Raw genomic sequence first — 19419 nt, 5'->3', positions numbered from 1 at the left:
CTTTGCAGCCGGCGGAGCGGAGCGCCTCCCGGGGAGGGAGAAGCGCTGCAGGGAAGGAAGCGCAGCTGGGCGCCAGGACGCACCGGCTGTGTCTCGGGGAGACGGGGCCCCCATGGAGCTGCTAGCCCTCTTTTGGCACCCTGTCTGGGTGCCTTGCACCCTGGTCCTGTCCGTGGTGCTCTGGGCAGGGAGGCGAGCGTGGAGACCAGCGGCTTGTCCCGTGGATCTGCGTGGCAAAACCGCCGTGGTCACTGGAGCCAACAGTGGTGAGTCCGCTAGCTGTGCTGGGGTCAGTGGGCGCGTAAGCCTTGACCCCTCCCCTCCCCTCCCCAGACCCCAACCCCCAACCTGGTAGATTTTACCTGCTTATTGGGGCTGCGCAAAGGGGTTAAGGTCCCATGGAACGCTTCGGAAAACAGAATCGTAGAATTGCAGAGTTGGAAGGAACTGCCAGAATCATTTATCCCAACCTCCTGCAGGACAGGAATCTCAGCTCAAGATTCTGGAGGGTCATTTATCATAGAGTTGGAAGGGACCCCCGAGTTTCATATAGTCCAAGCTCCTGCCATGTGGAAATCTCGAGACACAGTTGTTGCGTGGTTCTGAATTTGCGGGTTATGTCTGCATGGGCGTGCATTTCCCTTGCACGTGCACCCTAATATTATTAGAACACCATGCATGTGATGTGGGAGTTCAAGGTTAACAGAAGCAGAGGCTGGATGGACACCTGTCGGGTATGATCTAGTTGAGGTTCTTGCATTGCTGCATTGTCCAATTGGGTGGGTGTGAAGAGAGAGAGAGAGAGAGAGAGAGAGAGAGAGAGAGAGAGAGAGAGAGAGAGAGAGAGAGAGAGAGAGAGAGAGAGAGAGAGAGAGAGAGAGAGAGAGAGAGAGAGAGAGAGAGAGAGAGAGAGAGAGAGAGAGAGAGAGAGAGAGAGAGAGAATGTTGCAGCAGGACAGATCCGACGACGTTGCAGCGCATGGTTAAACTATGTAACTCGCTCCCGCCGCAGCAGGAGGAAGCCTGCTTAGCCCCCAGCCTAGAAGGCTTGAAAATGCCTGGCGGACCCATGGAGGAGGGGAAGGTGGGAAGTCCAGAGATTCGGAGGAAGGAAGCTGTAAATATGGATGTTCGTATTGTTATAATTTTACACTTGTAATACAAGTATAATTTTATACTTGTAAAACCAAATAAAAAATATTTCAAACAAACAAACAAAATTATATAAAAAATAGTTATGTTAAAATAAAAGAAAATGCCTGGAAGAGGAGAGGGCTCTCGAGGGCTGCGAGCCACAGCTGAAGGGAGCAGAGCTTCTGAGTCCAGTATTGGTTGTTGGAGACCCCAGGGGGGGGAGGGGGCTCTGGGGCTCCAATCCTATTTACAGGTTTCCCATAATAGACACCTGGTTGGCCGCGGTGAGAACTGGACGCAGGGCCGGGGTGGCTTCCCTTTGGCCGGATCCAGCAGCCTCTTCTGATTTAGCACTGCGGGGATTGCTGGGCCCTCCTTCCTCCTGCCCCCCTGAAATAATGGGGCTGGGGTGGTGGCGGGGGTGGCAGGAGCTGGCCTGGGCTGATGCCTCTGTCCTGACTTCATAGCACTGCAGAGTTGAAAGGGACGCCGAGGGTCATCCTTCTAGTCCAACGCCTGCAATGGCAGAATCCTGCCCACAGGCAGCTGTCCCTGAATGGGCTCAGACCACCGACCTTCTGGCTGACAGCCAGACCCACTGACCCTGCCTGGCTGGGGGCCTTCCCAGGGAACCCCTACTCCCCTGCGGCAGGTGAGCGGGGTGCAGGATCTGGGCAGAAGGACGAGCCTGCTGCTGCCAGCTGGGTCAGGTTGGGTTCCCAGACCAATAGGGCAGCCGGTGGGGGTGGGTGGAAGCCGGGCGCGCCCCGCCAAGACCCACCAAGCGCTGGTGAGGGGCTTTGGCACGGTCCTGGCCCTTGACTGCCCCCCCCCGGCTCTGCTGCTGCTGCTGCTGCAGGGATTGGCAAGTGCGTGGCTCTGGACCTGGCGCGCAGGAATGCCCGGACCATCCTGGCGTGCCGCAGCCGAGAGAGAGGGGCGGCAGCCGTGGAGGAGATCCGCAGGGCCACGGGGAACCCCGACGTCCACCTGCGCATCCTGGACACCAGCTCCATGGAGTCGGTGAGGAGCTTCGCCAGGCAGTTCCTGGAGGAAGAGGGGCGGCTGCACATCCTGGTCAACAACGCCGGCGCCGCAGGTAAGTGGCAGGGCTCTGGAGAAAGAGGAGTGGGTAGGATCGGATCCCTGCTGCTCGCCTGCGGAACCTCTCCAGGGGGCCTCTAGGAAGCAGAGCTGCCAAGTTATCCCCTTTTTAAAGGGATTTTCCCTTATGCTGAATAGGCTTCCTCGTGAGAAAAGGGAAAACTTGGCAGCTATGCTAGGAAGCCGCAGAGCCTCTGCTCCTGGGGGCTAAGACTGCTGGACTGTGCCGCCTGCCTGCTGCACCAAAGGGTTATTGGCCCCGATTCTGGAATCCCGGCGGGACGCACCCACTAGACAGCAGGGCGCGCGCCCCAGTACCTAAGCAAAGGCACCTCTTGGTTTCCTGTTGGGATCTCCTAATACCGGTATATATATTACAACATGTTAGTTACCGTACATTTTCAGCCCTATACTGTACATATTAACACCATAGCTGCCAAGTTTTCCCTTTTCTCGCGAGGAAGCCTATTCAGCATAAGGGAAAATCCCTTAAAAAAAGGGATAACTTGGCAGCTATGATTAACACATATTATAGGCTATTATTATATATACGGATATAATATACGGATATACGGATTCCCCACATCTAACCCTATACCCAACTCACCATTTGCCCAAATACCCATGTGACTTCCTTCAGCCACGAGCACGATATCCTTCAAACGCTAACATTCGGTTCATAATTCTTCATCACATTGAGCAACCCTTTGTCTCAAAATCATTGCATCTGAGCTTCATGAACTCAATCAGTACTTCTCCAGAGATTTCTACTGCCGTAATTTTGTGCAATGTATTCTTCAACCCACTTCCATCCCTTTCTTAATTTTTGTTTTGATTGCATTCGGCTTGACGCTGTCATCTTGGCTAGTTCAACAATATACTGGCAAATTTTAGTTTGCCACTCTGACATTGAGGGAGTCTCTCTCCTGTCCTGTTGGGATCTCCTTCCAGCCGGAGGCCCCTCCTCTTCTTAGGGCTCGTCCACCAAGGCAAGTGTGGACTGCAGACCTCTGGGAGGACACGGGAGGACAGCTGTCACCTGCGCAGCGCACCTCACCTGTCAGCCTCCGCGGAGCACAAAATAAACAGCGAAGCGTTTTGCTGCGCCTGAAAGACAAGAGCGTAGATTCTCTGGAGCGCAAAAGCTGGCTTCTGCGGAGATACATTCTCTGCTCTTTCAGGTGCTGCCAAAAAGACTCGTGCGGCGACGTCACCTCTGGAAAAGCCATTGCGAGCGGGACCCTGCTTGGCTTGATCCAGCAGCCCGTCTCTCCTGGTGGTGTAGAGCTCCAGGAGGCATCCGTCCTTCTCCAGTGCCAGATTTACGCATAAGCTAAACAAGCTCTAGCTTAGGGCCCCACTCTCTTGCGGCCTCCCCAAAAAATTAAAGGGAAAAACACCTAGATGCACATTTCCAAAATATAAGATAAAAAACAAATAAAATAAAACCGACATACAGCAACAGTGTTTTGTGTTGTGTATGGACCTATTACGGTAGCTCCCTCAATTACCATATAGCATCTATTCAACACAAAAAACAGGACAATTTGTTGTTGACAAAGGACAGCTGGACATAGAAAGGGCCCCATTACCTTCAGTAGCTGAGGGCCACATCAAACCTAAATCTGGCCCCGGTCCCCCCCCTCCGTAATCCCCAGAATAACAACTCTGAGAGGTAGTGTCTGACCCCCAAAATCACCCAGGGAGCTTCATGGTCAAATGGTGGAGATTTGAACTCTGGCCTCCCCAGTCCTAGTCCAACTCTAGCCATTGCACCACACTGCCTCTCTCTCCGCTGGTGCCTTTCCTGGTGTCTGCTCCAGGGGAGACTTTGGGCAAGGACCTCACTTGTGCCCATTTCAGGGGGTGGAAGGAATAACTCAGGACCATGTCAGATCCAGCTCCGTTTGCCACTTGGGCAAGTTGTCTGTCTGTCTGTCTGTCTGTCTGTCTGTCTGTCTGTCTGTCTGTCTGTCTGTCTCTCAGTCTGCTCCCCATCTTCTCTCTCCCTCCAGGTTTGCCCTTCAAGGTCACCCCTGAGGGACTGAGCCTGATGTTCGCCACCAACTACCTGGGCCACTTCCTGCTCACCAACTTGCTTCTAGGTAAGGCCAGGCCACTCTTCCCCCTCCCAGCCCCATAGCTTGACCTCCAGGGTTAGCTGTGGGGATTCAGGAGGCATCTAGATCAGTATTCCCAAAGTGGGGTGGGGATATCGCCCCCCGGAGGGGCGGGGTTTTCCCTAAGGGGTTGCCAAAGGTGTAAAGGAGTCTCTTCTTTCTTCTTTGGCGATCACTCGTAGCCGTGTAAGATTGTCTTCCATAAACACGGTTTTAACAATGGGTCCCTAAGAGACTGCGGAGGCCAATTCTGGATCCACACGTCCTTCCACAGTGGGGACATTGGTTTCCGGGTGGGAGTTGATCACGGTGTGGATTTGCCAAGCGTGCCTTCCTCTTAGCACGTCCTGAGATCGAGTTTCTTCAAAGCCCATGACACCTTTGGTCAAGGCTGTTCTCCAACTGGAGCGCTCACAGGCCAGTGTTTCCCAGTTGTCGGTGTTTATACTACTGGTACCTTTATTAAGATTTGCCTTGAGACAGTCTTTAAACCTCTTTTGTTGACCACCAGTATTGCACTTTTCATTCTTAAGTTTGGAATAGAGTACAGTACAGTAGTTGCTTTGGAAGACGACCATCAGGCATCTGCACAACATATCAGGCATTGAAAAGCTGGCAAGTGCCTCTGTTTTGTTAAATTAATTAAACGGAGCAGATTTCATTGGATTTCAAATAAGCGTGCAATTAATTGGTTCGTGTTTTGAATTTGATTGCGCTATCAATAAAATCGGGTCGTGCCAAGCGCTCTTCCAAGCTATTTATTTATTTAATGAAACCTATGCCCCGCTTGATTGTAAAAAGAAGAAGAACAGCGGCTTACAAAAAGAGGAAACAAAAAAATTGAGGAGAAATTACAACAGCAAACAATTAAAATGCATCATTTCCAGGCCTTTGACCATTTCGGTTGCCCTCCTCTGGACACGTTCCAGCTTGTCAGTATCCTTCTTGAACTGTGGTGCCCAGAACTGATGATGTTAAGAATAATGGGGTCTTTTGTAGGTGGCGAAGGGATTGCTGGGGATGAGTTTATGGAATCAAGTGGGGGGCCAAAAAAGTTTGAGTGTAGACCGGCAAACTATGGGGACCCTTCCCCATAAAGGGAGCAAATGCCACTTGGGGAAGCAGCCGCTGTGGGACAGTGAGAGAAGTGGGCGTTGTGGGGCAGGGGCTGAGCCCGGCCCCAATCCCTCCCAATTCACTGGTACGTAGGAGGGTCTTTTGCTCCAGCCCATCACACTTTTTTCGAGTTGTTTTTTTTAAATAAAATTTTATTTATTTATTTGGTTTTTCAGATCAACTTTTGCAGTCCCATAGACACAATATTCCCAAGAATCTCTTGGATTTCCCTCCTCTCCTCTGTGGGTCCTATTGTTAATCATTTCCTCCTGCATCTTTTATGATAATCCAAATCTTTTACCTCTCCATTGTGTCGAAAATTCACCATTAAACTACAAGCTGTTTTTCTTCTTTTTACAATTAAGCGGGGCACAGGTTTCCAATCCCACTAAAGATTTATACTGTTTACAGTGGTTTTAAGATAAATTATCAATGTTCCCCATTCCTTATGAAAATGGTGGTCTTCCTGATTTCTGATTCTTGCGGTCATTTTTTTCCATTTTGGCATAATCCCTCAACTTGATCTGCCATTCTTTTCTACCTATCAGCAGCCTGTCACCCTTTGTGCCCTCTTCTTGTGTCCTCCAAACCCCGCAGACACCCTGAAGGCCTCGGCCCCTTCGCGCATCGTCAACGTCTCCTCCTTCCGACACCACCAGGGGAAAGCGAACGTCCAGTTCCTGAGCGGAAAGGAGCAGCCCAAGAACTTTGACAAGGGCTATTGTAGCACCAAGCTCATGAATGTCCTCTTCACGGTGGAGCTGGCCCGGAGGCTGCAGGGGACGGGTCAGCCCACCACCCTTCCCGCTCGCGGTTAGGGGACGCGGGTGGAGCTGTGGTCTAAACCACTGAGCCTAGGGCTTGCTGATCAGAAGGTGGGCGGTTCGAATCCCCACGACGGGGTGAGCTCCCGTTGCTCGGTCCCAGCTCCTGCCCACCTAGCAGTTCAAAAGCACGTCAAAGTGCAAGTAGATAAATAGGTACCGCTCCGGCGGAAAGGTAAACAGCGTTTCCGTGCGCTGCTCTGGTTTTGGTGTTCCGTTGTGCAGAAGCGGCTTAGTCCTGCTGGCCACATGACCCAAAAAGCTGTCTGTGGACAAACACCGGCTCCCTTGGCCTGAAAGCGAGATGAGCGCCGCAACTCCTGAGTTGCCTTTGACTGGACTTACCCGTCCAGGGGTCCTTTACCTTTACCTTTGAGGGGCTGCCCCGTGGGCGGGAATCCTGAGTGGGAAGGAACCTCCAACAGCCATCTAGTCCAGGCATCCCCAACCTGCAGCCCTCCAGATGTTTTGGCCTACGACTCCCATGATCCCTAGCTGACAGGACCAGTGGTCAGGGATGATGGGAATTGTAGTCCAAAACATCTGGAGGGCCGAAGGTTGGGGGTGCCTGATCTAGTCCACCCCCCTGCAATGCAGGCATCTAAACGAAAGCATCTCTGAGACGCCCCCCCCCCCAACTCTTGCTTGAAAGCATCCAAGGAAGGCGAGCTCACAACCTTCTGAGGATGAACATCAGAAAAGTCTGGCTGCAGGGTCAGGCTCAGTGCCCATCGAATCCAGCCTCCTGTTCTCACAGTGGTCAACCAGATGCCCGGGATGGCCAACCTGCAAGCAGGATTCGAACACAAGAGCAAGACTCTCCTCTCCTCTCCTGCTGTTTCCAGCAAGAGGGACGCAGGGCATTGCTGCCTCCAACCGAGGAGGTAGAGCCATTGATAGCTGTAAAGACTTCAAGGCACCCCATCCCTCCCCCCAATTAATTCAGAGGTGGGCAATTAATTGCAGATGTGCCCCTCTGCCCTCTGCCCACAATGCCCTTTCTGGGTGTGAGTGCGATAGGAGCCTCCTCACCAACACCTGCTGCCAACGGGCTAGGAAGACAGAGAAACGTTTTTCCTCCCTCTCCCTTCACACCAGAAACTCGTGGCCAACAAACGAAGCTGAAAGTCCTTCATGCAGCACAGAGTTAAACTCTGGAACTCCCTGCCACAAGAGCCAGTGATGGCCACCAACCTGGGTGGTTTCAAAAGAGGATTGGACAAATTCCTGGAGGGGGAGAAGGCTCTCGAGGGTTACTAGCCAGGGTGGCTCTGCTCAGCCTCCACACTTGGAAGCCACAAAACCTTGGAAAAGGCCGCGAGGGTGGGCTGGGTGTGCTGTGGACTCCCAAGCACAATTCAAAGTGTCGGTGCTGACCTTGAAAGGCCCAGTAGACCTGAAGGAGCGTCTCCACCCCCATTGTTCTGCCTGGACACCGAGGTCCAGTTCTGAGGGCCTTCTGAGTTCCCTCCCTGCAAGAAGCGAGGTTACAGGGAACCAGGCAGAGAGCCTTCTCGGTGGTGGCACCCGCCCTGTGGAACGCCCTCCCATCAGATGCCAAGGAAATAAACAACTATCTGACTTTTAGAAGACATCAGAAGGTAGTTCTGTTTAGGGAAGTTTTTAATGTTTGATGTTTTGTTCTGTTTTTAATCTCTTGGGAGCGGCCCAGAGTGGCTGGGGAAACCCAGCTGGGTGGGAGGGGTATAAGCAACAAATTATGAGTATAATTATGATTATGATTACATCTCTTTGGGGCAACTGGATGGTCACTGAGAGAACAGGAGGCTGGTGTAGATGGCCCCCCCTTTGGTCGGATCCAGCAGGCTCTTCTCGTGTTCTAAGGTGGATCACACCATCACCCTTGGGCCATGTTTCGCCGGGGGGGACGGGGGACGGGACGGGACAAAATGTACCCATTTCTGTGATTGCTCTAATGATGGACTTTTCTTGCACTGTGCACGGATCCAGGCTGCTTGCCCCCTGCTCAAGTTCTCTCACCCTGTAAGAATCCAGGCAGAGATCTGTCCTGTTGCCAGTCAGGGGTGGAAGAGCTGGGCGCTGTGTGTCCCCAGCCCTGGCACTCAGTCGGGGACTGAGCACCCGCTTCCCTTGCAGGAGTGACCGTCAATGCTCTGAACCCAGGCCTTGTCCACACGGAGATCATGCAGAACTACAGCTGCTGGGTTCGCCTCCTCTACCATCTCATGGGCATCCTCTTCCTCAAGGTGAGACGGGACGAAGGCTGGTCCTCGGGGGGCGGCCAGTCGCTGCCTCTCAGAGCCTTAGGGTCTAGCCTACCCCACAGGGTCGTTGTGGGGATTGAATGAGGAGGGGGAGAAGAACCGTGTGCACCACCTTCAGCTCCTCGGAGATCAAGGGGGGATAAAAGAGCAAAAACAAATACAATAAATAAAGCCAAGGAAACCAGAAGCGCAAACGTCCCAAGGTCAGCCAGTGTCAAGTGGGGGGGATTTGAACCCTGGTCTCTCCCAGGTCATAGTCCGACACCAAGCCCTCAGCCCCCCCTGCACCTGTCTTTTGTTGTTGTTTAGTCGTTTAGTCGTGTCCGACTCTTCGTGACCCCATGGACCAGAGCACGCCAGGCACTCCTGTCTTGCACTGCCTCCTGCAGTTTGGTCAGACTCATGTTGGTAGCTTCGAGAACACTGTCCAACCATCTCGTCCTCTGTCGTCCCCTTCTCCTAGTGCCCTCCATCTTTCCCAACATCAGGGTATTTTCCAGGGAGTCTTCTCTTCTCATGAGGTGGCCAAAGTATTGGAGCCTCAGTTTCACAATCTGTCCTTCCAGTGAGCACTCAGGGCTGATTTCCTTCAGAATGGATAGGTTTGATCTTCTTGCAGTCCATGGGACTCTCAAGAGTCTCCTCCAGCACCAAAATTCAAAAGCATCAATTCTTCGGCGATCAGCCTTCTTTATGGTCCAGCTCTCACTTCCATACATCACTACTGGGAAAACCAGAGCTTGAGCTACCCCTCTTCTACAAGCCAAGTTGCACCCCATCTTCCAACAGAGGCAGTTTATTCCTCTCCGTTATCCGGGCTTCTAAGCATGGACAGACCTGCCCCTCCCTTCATGTTGTTGCCCCGGGGTGAGATGTGTGAGTGAGGGGACCTGCCTGCAGGTGGATCCCTAAGTGGCAAGGATGCCCCTTTCCCGGCTCTCACCTGCCATTCTTGCTGCAGGACCTCTAACTCAGGGCGTTCCCCCCCCCCCCAAGCATACAAAGCAGGAGCTGGGTATGTTTAGCCTGGAGAAGAGAAGCTGCAGAGCCCTCTCCAAAGATCAGAAGATGGAGAAAACCTGTTTTCCTTGGAGGTTTTCAAGCTGATTCCTCCCCTGTGATCCCTGCATTGCAGGGGGTTGGACTGGATGTCCCTTGGGGGTCCCTTCCAACTTGACGATTCTGTGTTGTGGAGCTGGCTGACCCTCTTTCTTTGCCTCCTCCCCAGTCACCAAGGCAGGGCTCCTTCAGCACCACGTACTGCGCTGTGTCTGAAGAAGTGGAGGGCATCTCTGGGAAGTACTTTGACAGCGACTGCAGCCTGGCACTGCCCTCGCCCCTCGCCCGAGATCCTGTCGTCGGCCGCAAACTCTGGGAGGCTTCCGAGAAGCTGGTAGGCTTGGATGATGGCGGAAGGGAGCCTGCCAGCGCCAAGGTGGCCTAGGCTGGCCTGCGAGAAGGAAACAGGGAATCACACTGCTCCCTATGGTGGCAGAGCAGGACTCATGTCTGCCAGCAACGATCCTGGATGCTTGCTCCAGTTTTTTCCTCACCTGGACGGACTGCTTGGGATCTCTGCAGAAGCAGCTGCCTCCTGCTGCCCTCCCACTTGATAACCGACATTAGGGGAAAGACCAGAAAGTTATTTGGGGTTGTTGTTGTTGTTTAGTCGTGGGGGAGGGAGACAGTGGTCCTGAAGGTAGGAATCTGTCAAGTGCTGAAGATGATCATCCAAATGTCAAGGACCAAATGGAGCAAACAGCACACAGACATAGTGGTGGGAGGAAAATATCCTTAAATAAGAGACATGAGGGAATGATCAATGGAGTTCAATGTCTGTATACTAATGCACAGAGCATGGGAAATAAACAAGATGAACTTGAGCTCTTGGTAAAGCAAACTAAATATGACATAACAGGCATCACTGAAACCTGGTGGGATGAGTCTCATGACTGGAATGCAGTAATAGAGGGATACAATCTATTTCAGAGAAACAGACCAAACAGGAAAGGAGGAAGAGTGGCGTTATATGTCAGGGATGTGTATACCTGTGAAGAGATCCAGGATTTAAAACCTCAAAGCCAAATTGAGAGTATCTGGGTTGTCATAAAGCTCCTAGACATTTCCAGTCCAGGGCCGTCGTCCCCAAGCCACCACTCAGTCACAAACTCACCCCCCCCAGTCCCTTCTCCGAGGGCAAGCTGGGTTCCGGTAAGGCAGATGGTGCACGGCAAGGGCAAAACACAGGTGGAATCCTCCCAACCTGCGGGTAACTGCTGCCACCAAGGCCCCTCCTCCAAGGATGCCCACCAAATACTTCACAAACTGGTAGAATGGTTTTGCGGAGGCACTGAGTTTAGCTCAGGTAGTGAGGACGAGTAAACCCCCAACACAAATGGCGTTTAAAGTTTTATTAAACTAAAAGGTTAACCACCAAAACGTAAAAACAGTTCTCATTCAACAAGAAGGGTTACAAACAAAACAACAAACTTACTGACTAGCTAGCTGATCTTGGCTTAGCTGGAAAGTTCATAACTGCGGGTCTCCAAAAGGTAGAACGCAGCATCAGGCAAAGATTCACATGGTGTAGCAAGCCTTTTCCTGAAGACAGCCAGTAGCAGGGCATGACAAGACCTCAGCCTTGGCATCACACACTTAAACAAAGGACTCTTTCACTTTTATACTTTAATTCCCCCTTTGGGCGTGAAAGTAACCCCACGAGGGTACACAGGTACACAGCCAATCAACAATTGTTTTCTATTCAAATTAACCCATCAGGATTAAGCTGACCGTTAGAGATGTCAGTCAAGAGGACACTTTCCAGAGCCCCAGGTGATTTACATTTGAAATGGCCTTCAGCTCTTTGTCTCTCCCATGTGAAGGCAATTCACTCTCTTATCAGGACTCCTTCCTCTAAACCAGGGTTTCCCAACAAAATTTTCTCGAGGACCCCTCATCGAGCCGCTATTGTGACAAGGACCCCCATTAATTCCTAATCCTAAAATTAAAAAGTGAGAGCCAAATTAAGAGTCTTTTTATATTTTATATTTATACATTTTTTACAGTTACGATTTAGGTTCAATGGACACTGACAAGATTGGTTCGAGAGTCACTGACTTACTTGCTTGAACATCAAATGCATTTTCTTCCTCTTCATCTGTAGGCCTTTGTCATTTTAGCGAACCACTTTTTAACCAACGGTCCATTTTTAACTTCGCGAACTGTAGCTTCCGCGAAAAACGACGCTTTGTTTACAAACACTACTGTTTTGCAAAGAGGCAGCGCACGCCAGGGAGGAGGGAGGGGAATGGAGAAGACAGGGTACCTGCGCAGTAGCGCACAAATGAAGCCGACGCGCGCAAAGTATCTTGAGGAGGTGAGCGTTAGTAGAATGCGTGCGCTGCCTCTTTGCAAAACAGTAGTGTTTGTAAAGCGCCACCTAACGGCATACAGCAGAACTACTGCCTCTATCTAATTCTAGTTTTGCGCTAGACTCTGCTCATGCAGGAAGCGGCCAAAACAAAAAATCTGTTATCATACAAAATATATTTAATATATTTTTTATTCTAATAGCATCTTGAGGACCCCTCTGGCATAGCTCGCAGACCCCTGGGGGTCCCCGGACCACCTGTTGGGAACCACTGCTCTAAACAAACTGTTTCTCAGCTGAGACCCTTTGCAATTAACACTACATCAAAGCGTAGAACACGGGGGTGTGAATTCCGTTCCCAGCTCAAGCTTTCCCGGGGTTAAAAGTACATATTCCCAGCTCAGCCTTCCCAAAATCCTTTGCAGAATTTCCCAACATTCATTGCATGAGAGCAAGAGTCTTTGGCACATCATTACATGGGTAAAAATTAAGGGAGAGAAAAATAACAGTGATCTCATTGTGGGAGTTTACTATAGATCCCCAAGCCAAACTGAGGACACAGATGAAGCCTTCCTGGAACAGATGACCAGGCATTCAAAAGGAGGTGAGATAGTAGTAATGGGGGATTTCAACTATCCTGACATTTGTTGGATGTCAAACTCAGCCAAGATCATAAGGTCGAACAGATTCCTCACTGGCATTGCAGACAATTTCATTGTCCAGAAAGTGGGAGAAGCAACAAGAGGATCAGCCATTTTACATCTGGTCATAACCAATAGTGATGACCTGGTTAGTGGGGTAGAAGTGGCAGGATCATTAGGTGGGAGTGATCATGCTCTTCTGGAGTTTATTGTTCAGCGGAAAGGAGCAACCAAGCATACTAAGACTCAAATCCTAGACTTTAAGAAAGCCGACTTCAGAAAACTTAGGGAAACGCTGGGTGAGATCCCATGGACAGAAATACTAAAAGGGAAGGGAGTTCATGATGGTTGGGAGTTTGTTAAAAGGGAGATATTAAAAGCACCCCCTTCATGGATCACTGCCTTGTCGTGGCGAAGGGGCTTAAATAACTTAGAGAAGTTATGTTTTGACCAAACGTGATCCACCTGGAGAAGGAATTGGCAAGCCACTCCAGTATCCCTGCCAAGAAAACTCTATGGACAAAGACAACAGGCATATAAAAGTTATGACGCTGGAAGATGAGCCCCTCAGGTCGGAAGGCGTCCAACATGCTACTGAGGAAGAGCGGAGGACAAGTACAAGTAGATTCAGAGCTGATGAAGCGGCTGGGCCAAAGCCGAAAGGTCGCTCAGTTGCGGATATGCCTGGAAGCGAAAGGAAAGTCCGATGCTGTAAAGAAAAATATTGCATAGGAACCTGGAATGTAAGAACCATGAGTGGAGGTAAGCTGGATGTGGTCAAAAATGAGATGACAAGAATAAATATCGACATCCTGGGCATCAGTGAACTAAAATGGAAGGGAATGGGCAAATTCAGTTCGGGTGACTATCATATCTACTACTGTGGGCAAGAATCCCGTAAAAGAAATGGAGTGGCCCTCATAGTCAACAAAAGAGTGGCAAAAGCTGTAATGGGATGCAATCTCAAAAATGACAGAATGATCTCGATACGAATCCAAGGCAGACCTTTTAACATCACAGTAATCCAAGTTTATGCACCAACTACTGGTGCTGAAGAAAGTGAAATTGACCAGTTCTATGAAGACTTGCAACACCTTCTAGAAATGACACCAAAGAAGGATGTTCTTCTCATTACAGGTGATTGGAATGCTAAAGTGGGGAATCAAGAGATAAAAGGAACAACTGGCAAGTTTGGCCTTGGAGTTCAAAATGAAGCAGGGCAAAGGCTAATAGAGTTCTGTCAAGAGAACAAGCTGGTCATCACAAACACTCTCTTCCAACAACACAAGAGACGACTCTACACATGGATATCACCAAATGGGCAGCATCGAAATCAGATTGATTATATTCTCTGCAGCCAAAGATGGAGAAGCTCTATACAGTCAGCAAAAACAAGACCTGGAGCTGACTGTAACTCAGATCATCAGCTTCTTATAGCAAAATTCCAGCTTAAACTGAAGAAAGTAGGAAAAACCACTGGGCCAGTAAGATACAATCTAAATCAAATCCCTTATGAATACACAGTGGAAGTGAGGAACAGGTTTAAGGATTTAGATTTGGTGGACAGAATGCCTGAAGAACTATGGATGGAGGCTCGTAACATTATACAGGAGGCAGCAACGAAAACCATCCCAAGGAAAAGGAAATGCAAGAAAGCAAAATGGCTGTCCAACGAGGCCTTACAAATAGCGGAGGAGAGGAGGCAAGCAAAATGCAAGGGAGATAGGGAAAGATACAGGAAACTGAATGCTGATTTCCAAAAAATAGCAAGGAGAGACAAGAGGGTCTTCTTAAATGAGCAATGCAAAGAAATAGAGGAAAACAATAGAATGGGGAAAACCAGAGATCTGTTCAAGAAAATTGGAGATATGAAAGGAACATTTCGTACAAAGATTACCATAATAAAGGACAAAAGTGGTAAGGACCTAACAGAAGCAGAAGACATCAAGAAGAGGTGGCAAGAATACACAGAGGAATTATACCAGAAAGATATGGAGGTCTCGTACACCCCAGGTAGTGTGGTTGCTGACCTTGAGCCAGACATCTTGGAGAGTGAAGTCAAATGGGCCTTAGAAAGCATTGCTAATAACAAGGCCAGTGGAAGTGATGATATTCCAGCTGAACTATTTAAAATTTTAAAAGATGATGCTGTTAAGGTGCTACACCCAATATGCCAGCAAGTTTGGAAAACTCAGCAATGGCCAGAGGATTGGAGAAGATCAGTCTACATCCCAATTCCAAAGAAGGGCACTGCCAAAGAATGCTCCAAATACCGCACAATTGCGCTCATTTCACACGCTAGCAAGGTTATGCTTAAAATACTACAAGGCAGGCTTAGGCAGTATGTGGACAGAGAACTCCCAGAAGTGCAAGCTGGATTTCGAAGGGGCAGAGGAACCAGAGACTAAATAGCAAACATGCGCTGGATTATGGAGAAAGCTAGAGAGTTCCAGAAAAACGTCTACTTCTGCTTCATTGACTATGCAAAAGCCTTTGACTGTGTCGACCACAGCAAACTTTGGCAAGTTCTTAAAGAAATCGGAGTGCCTGATCACCTCATCTGTCTCCTGAGAAATCTCTATGTGGGACAAGAAGCTACAGTTAGAACTGGATATCCAACAACTGATTGGTTCAAAATTGGGAAAGGAGTACGACAAGGTTGTATATTGTCTCCCTGCTTAATTAACTTATATGCAGAATTCATCATGCGAAAGGCTGGACTAGATGAATCCCAAGCCGGAATTAAGATTGCCGGAAGAAATATCAACAACCTCAGATATGCAGATGACACAACCTTGATGGCAGAAAGTGAGGAGGAATTAAAGAACCTTTTAATGAGGGTGAAAGAGGAGAGTGCAAAATATGGTCTGAAGCTCAACATCAAAAAAACCAAGATCATGGCCACTGGTCCCATCACCTCCTGGCAAATAGAAGGGGAAGAAATGGAGGCAGTGAGAGATTTTACTTTCTTGGGCTCCTTGATCACTGCAGATGATGACAGCAGTCACGAAATTAAAAGACGCCTGCTTCTTGGGAGAAAAGCAATGACAAACCTAGACAGCATCTTAAAAAGCAGAGACATCACCTTGCCGACAAAGGTCCGTATAGTTAAAGCTATGGTTTTCCCAGTAGTGATGTATGGAAGTGAGAGCTGGACCATAAAGAAGGCTGATCGCCGAAGAATTGATGCTTTTGAATTATGGTGCTGGAGGAGACTCTTGAGAGTCCCATGGACTGCAAGAAGATCAAACCTATCCATTCTGAAGGAAATCAGCCCTGAGTGCTCCCTGGAAGGACAGGTCGTGAAGCTGAGGCTCCAATACTTTGGCCACCTCATGAGAAGAGAAGAATCCTTGGAAAAGACCCTGATGTTGGGAAAGATTGAGGGCACTAGGAGAAGGGGACGACAGAGGACAAGATGGTTGGAAAGTGTTCTCGAAGCTACGAAAATGAGTTTGACCAAACTGCGGGAGGCAGTGGAAGACAGGAGTGCCTGGCGTGCTATGGTCCATGGGGTCACGAAGAGTCGGACACGACTAAACGACTAAACAACAACAACAACATTAAAAGCACAGCTTCATGTAATACCAATGAGACGGAAACATGGAAGGTGCCTAAAGAAGCCAGGGTGGCTACCTAAAGAACTTTTAACTGAGTTAAGATTTTAAAGGGATATGTACAAAAAATGGAAGAGGGGGGAAATCACCAGAGAGGAATTCAAACATATAGCCAGCACATGTAGAGACAAAGTCAGAAAAGGTAAAGCACAGAATAAACTCAGGCTTGCTAGAGAGGTTTAAAGCAACAAAAATGGCTTTTCTGGGTATGTCCATAGCAAAAGGAAGAACAAGGAAACAGTGGGGTCACTTAGAGGAGAAGATGGTGATATGCTAACAGGGGACAGACTAATCTGATCTCATTTTTTGACAGAATTACAAGCCTGGTAGATGAAGGGAATGCTGTGGATGTAGCCTATCTTGATTTCAGCAAGGCCTTTGACAAGGTGCCCCATGATATTCTTGTAAAGAAGCTGGTAAAATGCGGGCTAGACAATGCTACCATTCAGTGGATTTGTAGCTGGCTTACTGACCGAACCCAAAGGGTGCTCATCAATGGCTCCTCCTCATCCTGGAGAGTAGTGACTAGTGGGGTGCCACAGGGTTCTGTCTTGGGCCCAGTCTTATTCAACATCTTTATCAAGAACTTGGATGATGGGTTTGAGGGCATCCTGAGCAAGTTTGCAGATGACACCAAATTGGGAGGGGTGGGTAATACCCCAGAGGACAGGACCACACTTCAAAATGACCTTAACAGATTGGACAACTGGGCCAAAGCAAACAAGATGAATTTTAACAAGGAGAAATGTAAAGTACTACACTTGGGCAAAAAAAATGAAAGGCACGAATACAGGATGGGAGACACCTGGCTTGAGAAAAGGATCTAGGAGTCTTTGTAGACCACAAACTTGACATGAGTCTGCAGTGTGATGCAGCAGCTAAAACAGCCAATGCAATTCTGGGCTGCATCAATAGGAGTATAGCATCTAGATCAAGGGAAGTAATAGTACCACTGTATTCTGCTCTGGTCAGACCTCCCCTGGAGTACTGTGTCCAGTTCTGGGCACCACAGTTCAAGAAGGATGCTGACAAGCTGGAGTGTGTCCAGAAGAGGGCAACCAAAATGGTCAAAGGCCTGGAAACGATGCCTTATGAGGAACGGCTTAGGGAGCTGGGTATGTTTAGCCTGGATAAGAGAAGGTTAAGGGGTGATATGATAGCCATGTTCAAATATATAAAAGGATGTCATATAGAGGAGGGAGAAAGGTTGTTTTCTGCTGCTCCAGAGAAGCGGACACGGAGCAATGGATTCAAACTGCAGGAGGGAAGATTCCACCTAAACATTAGGAAGAACTTCCTGACAGTAAGAGCTGTTCGACAGTGGAATTTGCTGCCAAGAAGTGTGGTGGAGTCTCCTTCTTTGGAGGTCTTTAAGCAGAGGCTTGACAGCCATATGTCAGGAATGCTTTGGCAGGGGTTTTTGGCAGGGGTGTTTCCTGCTTGGCAGGGGGTTGGACTGGATGGCCCTTGTGGTTTCTTCCAAGTCTATGATTCAGTGATTCTATGACTCTTTGTGACCCTCTGGATCAGAGCACGCCAGGCACTCCTGTCTTCCACTGCCTCCCGCAGTTTGGTCAGACTCATGTTGGTAGCTTCCAGAACACTGTCCAACCATCTCGTCCTCTGTCGTCTCCTTGTGCCCTCCATCTTTCCCAACATCAGGGTCTTTTCCAGGGAATCTTCTCTTCTCATGAGGTGGCCAAAGTATTGTAGCCTCAGCTTCAGGATCCGTCCTTCCAGTGAGCACTCAGGACTGATTTCCTTCAGAATGGATAGGTTTGATCTTCTTTGTCGGCAAGGTGATGTCTCTGCTTTTTAAGATGCTGTCTAGGTTTGTCATTGCTTTTCTCCCAAGAAGTCGGCGTCTTTTAATTTAGTGACTGCTGTCACCATCTGCAGTGATCATGGAACCCAAGAAAGTAAAATCTCTCACTGCCTTCATTTCTTTCCCTTCTATTTGCCAGGAGGTGATGGGACCAGTGGCCATGATCTTAGTTTTTTTGATGTTGAGCTTCAGACCGTATTTTGTGCTCTCCTCTTTCACCCTCATTAAAAGGTTCTTTAAAAGGCACTTTCTGCCATCAAGGTTGTGTCATCAGCATATCTGAGGTTGTTGATATTTCTTCTGGCAATCTTCATTCTGGCTTGGGATTCATCCAGCCTTTTGCATGATGAATTCTGCATATAAGTTAAATAAGCAGGGAGACAATATACAGTCTTGTCGTACTCCTTTCCCAATTTTGAACCAATCAGTTATTCCATATCCAGTTCTAACTGTGGCTTCTTGATTTCCTGTCTACCGCCACTCCTGAGCAGCGAGGAAACCTCGAGCTCTGAGGTTCCTGGCGCTGCGGAGGGGGGGGAGCCGTGAGAGCAACGCGGCCTCCCAGAAGAACCGCAGATCAAGCTTTCTGGGGTTGTGGAGACTCAGCTAAGCCCTAAAATGACTCCTTCGCCCACCGGCAAGCTCTTTTTAAAAGCCCCGAGAGAGGGTGAAGTAGAGACAAGGGTGCCCTGAGTGGACTCGCTACCTCTGCAGCGCAAAGCTTTGAGCTGACAGCACTTTGAGTGGCAGATACCTCCAAATTTGAAATAATTCAGGACTTTGGTCACCGTGAGTAAAAGAAAGATTTTTAATTCGGAAAAAATTGGCATGGGAGGAGATTTAAAAATGGAGGTCGATCTCCCCCATTGAGAGAACAAAGACGCAGATATCTTGCCCGAAGCCGGGAAGACTGACAGGAAACCTTCAATTTCTCAAAAAGTGGACCTAAAACCTTCTCCCTGAGGCAGGGTAAAGGGAAGAAGGTTGGAATCTATTGAAATCCTTTTATAAATTTGATGTTCGATTGGGTAAGCCCCCCTTTAAGCTGGGGTCGGGTCCCGGGAAGGACCAGCGAGCTGCCATTATGACGTCATAAAGGAAGTAATCTATTTACCTCTTTGAGGTTGTAAACTGTCAATATTGAAGATAATATAAAATATAAGACAGTGAATAAATAGCAAGATAACATTTCTTTTTATAATTGGACTAAATCATGAACAAGATTGAAAAATGAGACTATGCAACCAGTGCGGATATAACTTTTGTTTTTGAAGTCTGGAAATAAGAATCGTGCCAACTTCTGCTCTGCAATCTATGCTGTCCCCACGAAATTTGAGACGACAAGGATGGCAGCAGACACAGCACCACCTGACTCTTCAGACTTTGAACAGCAATTTTTGGAATTAATTTTGGACTTTTAAA

At 48.9% G+C, this 19419-nt stretch overlaps 1 protein-coding gene across 2 annotated transcripts; it reads left to right on the top strand.

The window, feature by feature from the left end:
* On the top strand, positions 1-10427 carry LOC118095524 (retinol dehydrogenase 11-like). 2 transcript variants are annotated; one of them, XM_060278287.2, is made up of 6 exons: positions 1-266; positions 1994-2233; positions 4254-4343; positions 6072-6260; positions 8417-8526; positions 9773-10427. In XM_060278287.2, the coding sequence occupies exons 1-6, from the start codon at positions 113-115 to the stop codon at positions 9986-9988; spliced, it is 999 nt and encodes a 332-aa protein (XP_060134270.2). In that variant the 5' UTR covers positions 1-112; the 3' UTR covers positions 9989-10427. The 2 variants fall into 2 exon arrangements, with proteins under 2 accessions (XP_060134270.2, XP_088516900.1); XM_088660774.1 differs by lacking the exon at positions 6072-6260 and having other exon boundaries at positions 9-266.
* Positions 10428-19419: the final 8992 nt, after the last annotated feature.

Source organism: Zootoca vivipara, chromosome Z1, assembly GCF_965207765.1.
Source record: "Zootoca vivipara chromosome Z1, rZooViv2.hap1.1, whole genome shotgun sequence".
NCBI classification, from domain to species: domain Eukaryota; kingdom Metazoa; phylum Chordata; class Lepidosauria; order Squamata; family Lacertidae; genus Zootoca; species Zootoca vivipara.
This window is presented reverse-complemented; position numbering and strand designations above follow the sequence as displayed.